This window comes from Mycteria americana, unplaced genomic scaffold, assembly GCF_035582795.1.
Source record: "Mycteria americana isolate JAX WOST 10 ecotype Jacksonville Zoo and Gardens unplaced genomic scaffold, USCA_MyAme_1.0 Scaffold_37, whole genome shotgun sequence".
Classification (NCBI taxonomy): Eukaryota; Metazoa; Chordata; class Aves; order Ciconiiformes; family Ciconiidae; genus Mycteria; species Mycteria americana.
Window position 1 is genome coordinate 1,312,425 of NW_027445624.1, and position 15,204 is coordinate 1,327,628.

The 15,204-nt window shown below is 48.7% G+C and overlaps 1 protein-coding gene across 1 annotated transcript; it reads right to left on the reverse strand.

Moving 5' to 3' along the window:
* Positions 1–997: 997 nt before the first annotated feature.
* LOC142403500 (E3 ubiquitin-protein ligase RBBP6-like) lies at positions 998–10,582 on the reverse strand. The gene is made up of 7 exons (XM_075489758.1): positions 10,417–10,582; positions 7,963–8,062; positions 5,834–5,870; positions 5,199–5,288; positions 3,970–3,973; positions 1,165–1,268; positions 998–1,015 (listed from the first exon to the last, which is right to left on the reverse strand). The coding sequence occupies exons 1-7, from the start codon at positions 10,580–10,582 to the stop codon at positions 998–1,000; spliced, it is 519 nt and encodes a 172-aa protein (XP_075345873.1).
* Between the last annotated feature and the right edge of the window lie 4,622 nt (positions 10,583–15,204).

The window sequence follows — 15,204 nt, forward strand, 5'->3', positions numbered from 1 at the left end:
CACAGATATTAATTAATCTTCTCTCAAACTTCTGGTAACTTCTTCCACATACGCTGCCTATGTTGTTAGAATTAATTACCACTTGTATTCTCCGCAACTCTCTGGGCATACTTATTTCATTAGAAACCAGCTGTTGTGTGAGTTATGTGTTAAGGCCTCGTTTAACAGGTTACAAGTAGTAATATATTGAATTTCTGTGGCATACTCACAGTTCCCAGCCTGGTCTGCCACCAGCTGAGCAAATTGTTCTGCCTTTCCTTGGATGCCCTTTTGGAGTGGGGAGAGGAAAAAGAAAAAAATCCCATTCAGTTTATCTGAAGATCATTTTTTGTAAAAGAAATTCTACAGTTATAGTTACTTACCAGTTGTGGATATTGATTGTCCTTGGGGGCCCAGAAGACTTGCAAATGCCGGATGTTGTAGTAGAGGAACCTGACAGCCCGTGTGAATAAATGCAAGGAGTTGGAAAATCAGCTCTACTAAGATACACGAATCACTGCATATGTTGAAATAAAACTTACCTTGTCTTCCAACACACTGCTGATGGACCCAGAGGAAGATATATAGAGTTCACCGGCAGTCACCAGAGCAGCAGGTCGGACAGCAGTCATGAGTGGTGCTGGAGGTTGTAGCAGTGGCGGCTGCTGCTGCTGTTGCTGCTGGAGCTGCTTGCGCAGCCTTTTTGTGTAGCCTGTTCCATTTCTGAAGTTGTCGACAGCCTAGAGGCAGAAAAACATTTACAAAAAGGCAATATGAAACTTCAGTAGATAGATGAACAAAAGCCTCCACAGAGTAAAATGACTTGTGTACTCCTGGAAATGATATCAAGCCTAAAATCAATGAACATACAGCTATATGAACACATCACATTAAACACCAAGATCAAGGACTGGTAACTCAGAGTATCTGTATTTCAAGTACTTCAGTGTTAACACCGAAATTGAAAGTGAGGCAATCAAGTTAAACAAAAGTGTGACCTGAATTTGCCAGATTGTCTCTAAAGAGCTGTCAGCTTCTGGAACAACAGGTAATGTACTTGAAAGGTACATTTAGCCTTATTCAACTTGGCCTTGCTTAAGGAGGTGTAAATTAGCCTTTCTTCCCTTTCAGCTTTTTACAAATAGTCTTTTCTTACAAACAGTTATGTAAAAGTCATCACCTTACCTTGCGTAGGGCCTTGTTGGCAATTAAAGCATCAGGAGAAACGTCCGTCTGATGACAGGTTGGGCATGTGTGTTCCTCAGAGTCCAGTAATGCTGTTCGAATACCTGTGTATGTTTAGAATCATCCAAACAGTTTTTAGCCAAACAGAGGAAATTTTGGGGGTTCTAATTAATTATAAAATCACGAAGATGGGTAGTGGGTGAATATGCTCTTGAAGTGAAAGCATGAAGCTATACGTGTTCAACGGTGTAAAAAATTTATAGTACACAGCAAATAACGAGACAGTTTTGACATTGCACTATTGCAACATTTGAAGATGTAGAGTAGGCTGTGTCTCGATGTTTCGACTAGTCTTCTTTCCACTATCTAGTACAGTCAGAAGTCACCAACCTCCAGGTTAATGAATAAAACACGTCTCAAAAAACCATTAGTAGGTTTGAGTTCTGAAGTTTTGAACAAGCTCTCCCGTGGAGAAGAATGTGGATTAAATGCCTAACTCTGCCTTTGGTGCAGACCGCAGGAAGTCACCAGAGTTGGCTATGCAGTTTTTTAGGAGAGAAAGGGTGTGGACAAACTAAATGCATTCAATATCTCATACTGTCATCACCTGCACAATTATGCGCTCTTCTCCTACTCGCCCCTCTGCATGTAAAGAGGCTTTCACTAGGTACTACGTTTTCTGCTTATTTTTTTTTCTTTTTTCCCTTTCTAGGAGAAGAGTCCTTTCCTGTTCAGGGTATACTTAAGTATGAAATAGAGCTGGTAACAAAGTCATTCCATTACCTCCTCTCTCTGCTTTCAGAAGATCAGCTGTGATGTTTTGAATTAACAAACGTGGGAGTAACACTTACATTCATCACAATAACTGTTTCCACAGCAGGGAATAACAACTGCATCAGTCATCAAGTCTTTACAGAGGAGACATAACAACTCTTCCGGAACAGGGTCATCTGAGGAGGAGGAGGAGGACGGCTCCTCTGCTAAAAAGGGAGGCTTCTCCTTCTTTCCTCTGGCATACGCTTCCCTGGAGGGGGGTGGGGAAGGAAAAAGGAAAAAGTTAAACGTGGGTAAAGGAAAAGTCTTCCAAGCTTTGTATTCTATCAAAGGAAGAGAACAGCTGGAGTTCTCCTCCCTCCACATCAGCCTTCTACAAGGTAGGCATTTAGTTTAAACTACTTTTCTATAGCCACAACACAATCTTCCTTCTGCTGAGCTCTCCCATTCATTGGATCAACTAATAAATCAGCTCAGACTAGAAAAACAATGGTTTGACAGCTACAAATCAGGTGAGAAGGATCCCACCTCTCCTTTGCCAGAGGGTAAACGTAAATTGCAGGCTCAGGATAAAGTTAGTCTCCGAGTAAGGACATTTTATCAATGGAAGAAGTCGATGTTACAGCTTCTACAAAAGGAGATCCATGGCAGAAAAACAGAGGTGCTACCAAGTGCATTTTAAAGCCGCCACTCTCGTCAGCCCACAGGAGTATTTTCTTAGGTTATAGCATCTACTTGATAAAAATCTGAGGGGGAGGAAATCTCAGTCCAACCGTTAGTTGACAAATGTTGCAAGAAGCCTTGGAAACATAAAGCAGAAGCAAAATGAGCTTTCAAAGAGAAGGACTACTCTGTAAACACTACTGAAATGTTTTACAGAAATACAGATTCTTAGCGTACCACCAGATTTATCAATGTCCAGGGCCATGAACAGTAGGACCACCCTATTGTAATATTAGAAAGCATCACGGATTTTATGGTTAAGAGACAATGACAATGCTTCCTGCCCTGTAACTACAGATGCTGGCCAACTTGGTTGCATTGCCCCTCAGACATTCACGCATGGTTTCTCTCGTTCCCTTTGTGGTCAGTCCATTTAATTCCATACGTACGCACTAATAGTTGGTATTGCATATTTCCCAGTGCTTGTCAGCATGGCACCCTTTGTAGTGGGGTCTTCCACCTCTATCATGAAGCTCCTGGGAATTCCTGTGCTCTTTTTAATTCTGGGAACAGGCTCAACATTTTTGTCCTGTTAAGAAAAGAAATGCAGACATAGCTCATCTTAAGACCCACACTTCCAATGACATTGCAATGCTTATTTTAAGCAGCAAAAGCCTTCAGGGCTCTCCTTTTACCTAGTGTCAGGCTCGCTAAACTGAAATACTTATTTTCCTAAATGAATATAGCCAGAATGTCGCAAAGGCTTGAGCAGTGTTTTGAACTCACTCGACATGCTTTGGCTTCACTTCAGGTTCCCTAAGGGTGGAATATCCCTTAGCTCACCACCCACTCAGACAAGAGACACAAACCCGCTCCTACTCCAGAGCGCAATTCAGAGCAAGAGCTTCATTCGGTGCTCTGAATCAGTCACTGGGGAAACTTATATTCACCCTCTCCATACGAAGGTTGTATTCGTACCTCAGGCATATGCATTCAGTGACTTACGTCACATGGCATGAATGCTCAGCCAGAGACTGGTGTAGTTACAACAGGCAAATATTCAATAGATGGGGTCAACAGAAACACCTTGGTTTTCTACGGAATACTAAAAACTGTGAACTGTCATTAGAAAGAGTTAAAACCAGAAAACTTTCCAGCAATATTGAAATATATAACAATAAGCATCCAAGTTCACAGAGAAAGATCTATGGACATATTCAATGTCAATGACCTACAAAAAAGAAAATGTTACATTTCAAATTCCAGGTTTTCCTTGAATTTTGAAGGGCTTTGCAACACTGCCATATAGCCTCTCTATTTCACCCGAAGAGAAATGAGTCTTAATAGCAGTGTTCATGTATTTGTTACCTAACTGCCAAGGGAAACACGTTAAAAACAAACTAACACCAGAAGTCCCCCACAATCTTACCCCATGTGTTGGGCAGTTCTTTATATAGTGGCCAGGTTTTCCACAGCGAAAGCACGTATATGATGGTGGAGGTGGACCCAAGGGTTTCCTCAAGTAACTAAAAGGTTTTTTGGGAAAAGAAGAGAAAGGCATGCATGTGTCTCTCTTGTTAAAACCAACACCTCCACAATTTTTTCCAGAATCTTCAAAGAACAGATTTGACATTATCCACACTTACTTGATGGGATCATACTGCTGGCAAGACTGTATCATCACAGCTTTTACTTTCTCTTCCTCGGGAGCATTGGCTTCAGCCAGATTGGCAGTCTGTTTCACAGGGAATTGTTTGACACAGGCATTAGAAACGCGTTTAAGCCCACACAGCCAAAGACAACCCCACTCACCCCGTCCTGTGAAGAGCAGCACAGCGCTAGCTGAGGTTGCATGAAAACAGCTGCTTCTATAAAATACAGCTGTCCTGAAGATGTTCTGGGGAGTCCTTACACCATTACATGCTGTCTATGTGCCTGTTCACCTCCTTAAAAAGAGCCTTCTCGGGCACTCAGAACCTTCGGCTCTGTTTGTACCTCACATAAAGGCTTGTGTCACCAATCCCATTTTCCTCTGAGTGGACTGAAGCTATGTGTAGAAAAAATTATACTATCCAGATTTTGAAACTGATTTTTAAGCTCCAGACTGTTTGAAGGAGAAGACATACTACAATTTATGAAATTGTGCAGCATCCAAAGATTGGATCTATAACTGTAATAACTAGAAATGCAGAAATGACCCTGCTTGTGTCCATGTTCCAGAAACACCTCTAATTCGGCTGTTGCAAACCCCCCTGAAATGTCCATCACTGACAGCCAATTAAATTCTTCTCTGAAACTTGTGTTAGTTTCCAATGCAACATTAACGAAATGCATGAAAAACAGTAAACAGCTTCTAAAGTGCTGCTTCTTTGTGTCTGGAACATGAGTAATACCACAACATGACGTTGAGGCTGATGAAGTGCTCCCCTTCTACCTTCCCAAACTGGCAACTACTCCTTACAGGACAGTATCAAAATATACAGACATTTTAAGGTGAAAATAAACACTTTAAATTCTTAAAAATCAAATTAATGTTTTGTTCACATTACAAGAGTTATCCAGCTATGCATCACAGTATAAGATTTAAAAATACAAACCAAACACTTTTTTTCTTTAAGCTCTTGACGAGAATATAGATATACCTGAATAAGCTGGGCCAGAGAAATAGGGGCAGAAGAGTCATCAATCTGTTCGCAAAAAATTAAACACACATTCATGTTGAACACATATTCATATTAAATGCATATTCATATTCAAACACAAAAGCTAAGTGATACAATGTGAAAATGCAACAAATACACTCCAAACAATTTTTATGGCAAGAAAAAAAAAGCACACAACAAGCTATACAGACAGACATAGCACTAGCTATGGACAGGCAGATGTAGAACAGGGCACCATGTTCAGTTGTGCAAATCTTCAACCTACGTGATCCAAAAACCATCATACATTATCTGTACAACACAAAGTCAGTCCGGAAATATTCTGGCGTATTCCATATGAAATACAATGCATTACTAGGCACAAATACCAATATTCACAGGAGAACTGTGCAAATGAGGGCATTACTCAGTTTTTACTATGCTGAATCAAATGCACAGTACTTACAACATAGACTATCTTTTACTGGAAAATATCTATTAAGGTAATGTGTGGAAAATTAATACAAGGCTACATTGCATACAATTAAGGGCCGTGCGTAGAAAAAAGGCTGAGATTGGTTTTTACGTACTGCTTTTGATGTTGCACTCACTGGCTCACTTCGACTTCTAGAAGAAGAAAGAAAGGTGATCAGAACTTAAAATAAGGCACTTGTACCCAACATAAAGCAGTGAAAACAGAGTCTAAAACCTGAACATCAAAACATTCTGTTCTGATACTCTAGTGAATGTGAACATTTATACGTATACATAAACTGTTCCCTCTTGGTGCATGCAGTGCAACTAAAAAAAAAAACCCCAAATCACATTTCTACTTTGTCACAAATTACTCCAAGACTTACAGATACAGAACACAACAGTGCAAGCGAAGTCCTCAGACATTTTGTCTCTGCGAGTAAGTATCAAAAATATGAAGCCTCTACTACAGTTTTGTGTTCTTAAATAATCGTCCATGAAAGTACAAAGGTAACTTTAGCCAACCCGTATATCCCTAGCATTACAAGTAGGTACCAGAGAGAGTACTTCAGTTTCTAAGAAAGAATAGGGAGGCTCTAGACACTTTGAAGTGCAAGTTTACTGAAATGAAACAAATCAGCCATCTGACAAAGAAATAACAAAACTGCCAGCAGCATCGTCTTTACTACAGTGTTTCTCTGTGGAAGCCCAAGCACTCTGTTCAGATATCTACCATATTTAGCCATGAAAGTGCCAAAATGTGCTCAAGGTGTTACATATGCTATATTGACTAAAAATAGGCGCAGAAATCTCACCTGAAAGCAGTTCCTACGATTTTTTGGGGAAAAAAAGGTCTTAACTGCCTGAATCTGCTTTAAGATAATCTTGAAAATGCTACAATATTGTAGGAAATAATTATTACATTTGAAAACTTGCTGAGATTCCACGTACTCATTGATCTGTGTCTGCATGCTACTCATCACCAATCAGACATGCAACCATTGATGGCATTAACAAACAATTCCTACACCATCCAAAGTGTCCCATGAGCAGAGGCAATTCAAAGGCTGCTGTGGAATTCATGTGAAGTTTACATGCAGAGCCACAGAAATTCAGGGCTTTTTGCTTGCAAATGCTTCATGGGTACCAGGACGCTGCTGTACTGTTTGTTCAAGGCACACTGTAACTCATCAGTCTACTTTATTTACTGAGTAGCAACAGCAGAAAGGCATGGCAAAACCACAAGCTAATAATATCTACTAATGGTGGTGGAGAGGCATATCTCAAAGAAGGCTGGAAAACATGACCATTCAAACAATGCTAATGCAGCTGATAGAGATCTGGACTGTATGAATACACAAATGACAGCAATAACCCTGGAGTCAGGATGGCATTTGAATATCTGTAATTTTAATCAATACACCTGATTCTCTGTCCTCCAAACAGCTTAGGAACACAGAATTAAATCCTGGAGCACACATATCACCTCAGGGTAAAAAACGACCTGGAAAGAGAACTCGTAACATTTGGTAACATGCTAAACTGCTTACTGAGGTTCAAGTTTGGAAAGGATTAACTACTCTTTCATCGCACTCGCACAAAAGACAACACGCTTTAGGATAGTGTTCTTCTTCTCTTGCCAGAAACGGACATTGTCTTTAGGAAACTAATAGGAATCACTTAGGAATGCAACTTCTTGTTTGCGTGGTTCCCCAGCTGGCAACCCTTGGTCTTTCCTCTATAGCTAGTACGCACAAAACCCAGATTTGGGGCATAAGAATACCTGCCATATCCCACCCCGCCTCCCCCAAATGCAAGAAATAGTCAAGCCCTGAGAATCAGACTCTTCTGAGATGGGAACAAAGTCTCAGGTTACACTACAATGCCTGTCTGTCTGGACTATAAAAGCACTAAAAGCAAACACATATGATGAGGAATCTCTCCACAGAGAGGAAACAGCATCTACAGCCTGGGTCTCAGAAAAATCAACCCCAAGAACAAACCCAACAGACTCCTCTTATTTAAAAGTTACCATTGTTGGAGTTTGAACCCCATGTCCCAGCAGGCCTAAAAAGGTAAGTCTCCTTTGGGACAGATACAGTAAAATCTACCCCGTGACAACAAAAACTAACAGCAGCTTTAACGAGAAAGATACAGTCTGAATGCCTCTGTAAACTAATACCCATCCAAAAAGTTCACACACTGGAACCCCTAACAAAGAATACCATGCTTTACGGATACTCACATAACATATGTTTTGCTGGTAGATTTAACTCCTCCAACAGGGATTCTTCTAACAATTACCGATGAGTTCCTAGGAATCAGGGCATTATCATCTGTGTATTCTGAAAACAACACAAACACAGAAAAAAACATGAGTCAGTTTGTAAGAATGTATATTAATATGTCATTACATAGCACTTCACAGAATCCCTTTCAGATTAAAAAGAAAAATGTTCTAGGTAACATCACGCTTTTATCGTCCCAACACACTAACAGGACATTCCAAGAAATCCTCAGGTCTGAGAATCAAACACAAGCAGCAACATCTTTTCCATTTCTTAAAAATAGTTTGAACGCCAACAGCAAAAGGGGCTCAAAGGTCACTAAAGGAGAGTCTGCTAATGCATGAGGTTCTTTCCTGACCTAGCTTACGTTGCTTTTGCTGCTCTTAGGCTACAAAACCAAGACATCTCTGGAGAAAAACAAACCACAGCAAAGTCTCACCTGCTTAAACCACATTCCAAAGTCTGACTAGCTTGCCCTGCAACACCACAGGCACTCAGCTAAAGCATGGAAACTCTGCGCCATTGCTTTCATAGCTGTTCACTAAAAACGATTCACCCATGAAGACTGACAGAACACAGAAGACAGCCTGCCATCTCTGTCTATTTCTTGCAGCTTAATCCATCAACAGCCACACTTCTCAGCTGCTCAGGGCTTTACATTGACATGGAAACACAACTGGCAGGGCTACACATTGGATCACAGAGATTTTGGGGTTTTTTGAGCTTGCTTTCACAAGTAGGGCAGAATTGGCTCCAACTAAGGTGGTATCTGCCCTCTTAAGCTCATCATCTAGTTTGAATCAGCCCAAGGGACGTGGATTCTTTCGATGCACTTTTTGCAGAGCAGACAGACTCAAACAAAATGACTTATGAAGACAGCCTTGAAGAGCCTTTTGAAAGCAGTGTGTGCCTGAAGCTATCCATGCTTTGCCTTGGCTTACACCATGTTAGTCTTCTGAAGAGGAGGAAAGCCTTCTGACCTTTTCTGTAAGGCCCAAACAAAAAAACCCCACAACTCCCCGAGACACTTGGACTGAGTCAGCTTAAAACGCAAAGATGTCTCCATGAGAATGGTTTGTATCTTGTACTTACACGAGCTGGCTGTGACTAAATATTTTAAAGCACTATCAGCAGCCATTCCCTGTAATCTGCCTACAGCTGTACATACTAAAAGCTTTGCAGACCGAATCAGAACGATGGTCTGAAAACCAAAGCTGCTGTATCTCCAGTCAAGCTCTGTCAGGGTGGTTTTGCTCAGTGATCACACACAAAATAGGAATATTTCACAATTTCGGCTCCCTTTTTCAGTATATTATTCCTACAGGCAGGAACCTCTCTGAGACCAAAACATACCTACCAGAAGACATTATTTCAACCACGAAATGAACAGTTTACTTCTACTTCCAAATGACAGAATGCTTCTTCAGAAAACCGAGAAATCATTTTGCTGAAACTAATTCCTGTTCTTTCCACCTAGGGAACCAAACAGTATGCTTCCTCTGGAATTCAGAGCAGTTTCAAAATGTCGGAGAAAGGACTACTAATGACGAAACCAGAAGCTTTTACAGAGGTCATATCCTGAAACCAACCCCTAGAGCTCTTCTCAAAAGGAAAATCTAACCATTACACAGCCACCTGTCAAGAAAGGCCTGCACTGGGACATTGTCATGGAGGAGGAGCTCAAACAGTACTGAGGCCCAGACAAACAACTGGGAGACCATGCCAGCTGCAGTCCTAGGAGCCCAAAGCAGCTGTTTCTACCTGCTGAACAGAGCCATACAGGCTATTCTCTGTGGTCCAGATCACAAACCACTGGATTAAGATCAGAGTCCCATTGCGGTTTTGGGTTCTTTTCTTTTTTTTTGTATTTTGCCTGAGAAGCAGAAGAGCACATTCTCCAAGTGTTTTGTGTCAGAATGTTACAGGGCAGGAAAGAGGACTCAAAGCCCTGAGTTCTGGAGTTTGCAGTTCTTCCACAATATTGTGAGAACATCTCTTCTAAAAGACAGGTCAAGAAATTCAGGTCAAATTCAAAGGAGGCAAGTTGAAATGCATCATTCTTGAGCATAGGCCTTTGGAAGGGAATTCTGCCTTTATAGAACGTGCCTCTATAGCAAGCATGGAAGAGGACGCACACACACCCCTGCCCTTTAAAATACGTCCTAACCATCCATTGTGCCTTCCCAGCATCTTAAAAGGAGTCCATCATATCATTTTTTTCCACTGATATTTACAGTCCTGTTTACTTTTTGCTTATATTAGCAGGATGGGCCCCAGATTGACTCACGCTACGTGGGGACAAGCCACAAAGAGCAGAGTGCAGCTCCCACAGGCCAGGGCTGCTGCGGTGCAGTCTGCGACGCCACCAGCCAGACGGACCCCGAGGCCCTGTGCCCGCTGCCCCCACGCACCTTCTTTGGTCTGGGCATTGGTGATCTGCAGGTCGCAGTTGGCCACCTTCAGCTTCTCGCGGCTCATGATCTGGCGCTTGAGGTCGCACAGGGAGATGTGGAGGCCGCTGAAGGTGACCGTATCATAGCTCATCTTCGAGGAGAACTTGTAATGGACGCACGACATGGTTGGGGCCAGGCGGTGCCTACTCCACAACAGCGTCTACCGTGGCAGAAGGCGCCGCGGCCTCTGCACCACGTTACGGCCTGCGGCAGCACGGGGAAGGACCCACCGAGGGGTCAGGGCAAGCAGCACAGGCTGAGGTGGAGTGGGCCGAAGGCACTCAAAGGGAACGGCGCTCGGCCTCCGCTCCCTCTCTCGCACAGAGCGCTCCCAGCGCTGACTGCTCGCTATGGCGACTCAGGAGCCCCTGCCTCAGCGTTCCGCCCAGGGGTTTCCCGGCCAACAACCAAACGCCTGCCTCGAGCGGGTCACTGCACACTCACAATGGCATACTGCACCCAGGTGCTGGCGCAATGATCGCCATGGGGACGGAGGCTGTTTGCCCCAAACAAACCCCACACTGACCAAGCGCCATAGCAGGTACAGCAGCAGGCTCCCGCTCCTCCTGCTGCTCCTGCCCTCCAGGTACCCCCCAGCCACTCTGCCCGCCAATATCTCACCCCATCACCCCTCTTCGCTTCCCCCAGCAGAGAGCTTCCCTCTGCAGCTGCCGATGGTAATGGAGGTGCCCAGTGTGAACTTCACCGTTCCGGCCATGCCTGCACAAGTCACTGCCTGCGGGCTGCCCTCTGTTCCAGGGCTGACGGTGTCCTCTGAGCCTGCCCAGCTCCACCCCATCACCTACCAGCTGGGGCAGGCCAGCGTCTGGCAGGGGGTGCCAGGACCCCTGGGGACCCCAGGGCAGCTGGTGCAGCTCTCCTGTGGGGTGCAGCTCCCCGCCATGGTGCAGCTCCCCCATGGGGTGCAGCTCCCACAAGTGCCAGCCTACAGCGGGGGTCAGCAGGTGGTGATGGGGACGCTGGTGCCCAACCAGCCGATGGGGCTGGGGCCATGGGCCATGGTCCAGGGGGAACCCCTGTACCCAACGGGCTCCTGCCCGCTGCATGTCCCTGCCCAGCCCGGACCGCCGCCACCCTGCCGCCCCCCGGCTCAGCATTGGGTGCAGGGCCCCCCTGTGCTCCACACCCTGCCCAGCAGCGCTCAGAACCTGTCAGAGGCCTCCAACAAGGACGGGGTGGCCATCGAGGACAGCATCTCTGCCACCAGCCCCCACCAGACCGCCCTGGCTCCTATCACCGGCAGAACCACAACAAAGCCCACAGGTGAGTTTTGGGGGATACCCAAGCCTGCAGGTGGACAGCCAAGCTGAGGACAGCTTGCACTGCCCTTGGGTTGGGTTGACTTTGTTTGCTTCTCAGCAGCGGTGACTAACCCAGCGGCCCCAGGGGAGCCCGCGGACCTGCCCAAACAGGGGCCTGCCACCTTCGCCGAGGCCTTTGCTGAGCAGGCAGAGGACACCACCCTCAAACATATGCTCGCCTGGCTCAACACCACAGACGGCGAGGACACCATCCCCGATGTCCCCGACAGTCCCAGCTTGACCACCTTCCTCCACGAGCTCCCTGACCTCTCCGAGTATGTGGCGGAGGGCGGCAGCACCAAGGAGCAAGCGGCGGTGTTGGGGCTGGGGAACAGTGAGAACACTGTCCCCGATGACCCCAACATGACTGCCTTCCTCAATGAGCTCCCCGACCTCTCCGAGTACGTGGTGAAGGGTGGCTGCCCCAAGGAGCGAGTGGTGGTGGTGGGGTTGGGGGACGGCGAGGACGCCATCCCTGATGTCCTTGATTTCCCCAACAGCCTCACCAGCACCGCTTTCCTCAATGAGGTCCACAACTTCCCAGAGTATGTGGCAGACGGTGACTGCCGCCAGGACCAAGCGGTGGTGGCATGGCTAGGGGACAGTGAGGACACCAACTTGACTACCAAGGTCCTCGATGAGGTCCCCGACCTGTCCGGGTATGTGGCAGAGAGTGGCTGCCCCAAGCATCCAGTGATGGCGGTGGGGTTGGGGGATGGCAAGGACACCATCCCAAATGTTCCTGATGTCCCCAAGTTGACCACCTCCCTCAACAAGCTCCCCCACCTCTTGGATACAGGGCAGAGGGTGGCTGCAACAGGGAGCAAGTGGCGGCGGTGATGCTGGTGGACAGCGAAAACACCTTTCCTGATGTCCCCGACAGCCTTGCCAGCACCACCTTCTGCAATGAAGTCCCTGACTTCTTGGAGTACGGGGAGGAGGGCGACTGCTCCGAGGACCGCCTGGCAGCAGCAATGCTGGGGGACACCGACCCGTTCTGGGGGATGGCGGCCTCCCCCTTGCAGGACCCCAGGGGGAAGCAGGGTGGGCTGGTGGCAGACCTCCCCACCTGGCTGCCACTATGTCCCTTGGGGACTTCCAAGGAGAGCTCTCCAGAGAGTTCTTGGGAGAGTTCAGAGGAGTCTCCAGAGGACAGTCCTGTGGAGAGTCCCCAGAAGGATCCCCTGAAGACTCCTCCAGAGAGTCCCCTGCTGAGCCCCCTGCAGATCCCGCTGCTGAGTCCCCTGGGCAGCCCCCCGACTGCCCCCCAGCATCATTTGCCCCGCATGGCCCAACTGGTGGAGGAGGCCCTGCAGAGGCAGCCCCGGGTGGTTTTGACCCGCTTGCCAGTGCGGGCGGGCGTTGTTTCCTGCCAGGTGGTGCCCAGATCGGGAGAGACAGGCAGCAAGAAGGCCAAGCGCCCCACGCCAGCCAGCACCCCCAAGATGCAAGTGACCTCCCTGCAGGACAACATGCCACCAAAGAAAAAGAAGAAGATGGTGGTTCGACAGCAGGCCAAACACTGAAAAGCGCTCTGGGATGGGAAGCTGGACGGGGACAGCACGGCGATGGGTGTCAGCAGGCAGCAGGCAGGAAGCAGGAGGCAGAGAGCATCCGACAGCAACAACGTGCCCGCCAAGCGACCTACAACCTGGGGGACGCCAGGGGGCTAAAGTCCTTCGTGCAGCGGAGGGGACAGGTTTATACAGCCAGTCCATCGAAAACCCGCAGCACAGAGTCCTTAAACTGCTGGCCTGGGGCTCTGGCCACGCACCCAGCCCCAGGCAGGGACCCTCGCCCGCCCCGGTCCCCTGGCACCCTGCGCTTTCAGCTATGGCTCTCCGCTGCCCTGGTGCTACAATATGTTCACTGGAACAGGCGACACAGCACTGCAGGATGCTAGCACGGCCAGCGTCATGGCCGGTCAGTCCCTGTGGCTCTCGGCAGCACAGGGCCACATGTCACTGCAGTGCCCCGGGGCAGACCCTGGAAGGCCCCGGGCTGGGAGGAAGCTGTGGAGCGGTGGGGGCAGGGGCAAGGCAGGGCAGATGCACTCAATGCTCCGGTACGCGTGAGCCCCCTCTGCCCACCACGATGGCGCCGGCCCCGGGCCCACCAAGCGCCACTTCTGCTTCCAACGCCTTGACCCTGCACCCCTGCTGGCCCCGCCCCCAGAGAGGAGGCCACGCCCCCTGCCCGGCAGAGGCTGCAGCCGCAGTGCCACCTCGCCGTTACTGAATGGAACCACCGCCCGGAACCGGCATCCCCACCCCGGCCTGGTACCAACCCCTGCTATCACCATCTCTACCCCATCCTGCTGCTGACAGCCCCGCCACCGGCACCCCCACCTCCGCCTGGAACCGGCATCCCCAGGAACTGCATCCCCGCCCCGGGGATGAGGACACCGCGCACCGACCTGAGGGCACACTTGCTGATATCCATCCACAGTTTCCACCTGCTGGGGCAAGGAGTGAAGGTGGTGGGGCCGGTGGGCCAACCGCCTCACCCAGAGACCCAGGCCGGCCCCAGCGTGCCCCCCAGGGTCCCCAGTCCCCTGCTGGCGGCCCCGAGACCCAGTGCGGGGTGCCTCCAAGCCCCCTGCGGATGGCAAGAAGGAGACGGCATTGGCGGCGGCATCAAACAGCTAAGCGCGCACTGGGGCGGCTGCCAAACCCAAGCAGCCAACCTGGCTGCGCCTGTCACCCACGGGGGGCCAAACCCACGGGAGGGGCTGCTGCAGTAGCTGTGCATGCCACTGCGGCTGCTGTGCCCTCCTGCTGACCCCCTGCTATCCCTCGGGCCATGGGGGGGCCTCACAGCTGCGCCAACCCCGCTGGAGAAGCAGGAGGAGCAGGTCCCCCTCACACGCGAGCAGTGGCCCAAGCGGGAGCACATGAAGAAGCTGTTCCAGGAGGAGCGGGAGTGAGCGGCCCGGCACATGTCACTGGGCTAGCTGCAGATTTTTGTGCAGAGGGATCGACATGGAGAGAGTCAACGAGTACGGCTACCCATAACTCACCGCTCCAGCACCGTCCCCCATAGCACCCATGCCCAGAGGAGATCCAGAGGCAGAGACCTGCACCACCCGCTCCAGCCCCAGCCCTCTCCTAGATCCCCGTTTCTTGCTTAATTTATTAAAAGAGTTGGCGGTTCGCTTTGCAGCGCCTCTCTGCCTGCGGTCATCTGCGCAGTGGGAGGTGGGGTGGGGGGTTAATGCAGACCCTGCCCACCTCGCGGGTTGCTGAGCTGGGCTGGGGATGGCCACCGAGAGGATGGGTAGACGTGGCATCGCTCCGGGTGGTGGTCGCCCGTGGGAGAAACCATGTTGATTAGCATCAACGTTGGGAGGACGGAGGCCTCTACCACTGCCCCACACCAGCATCATCGCCCTGGTACTGGCATCACCATCACTGCCCCAGCACCA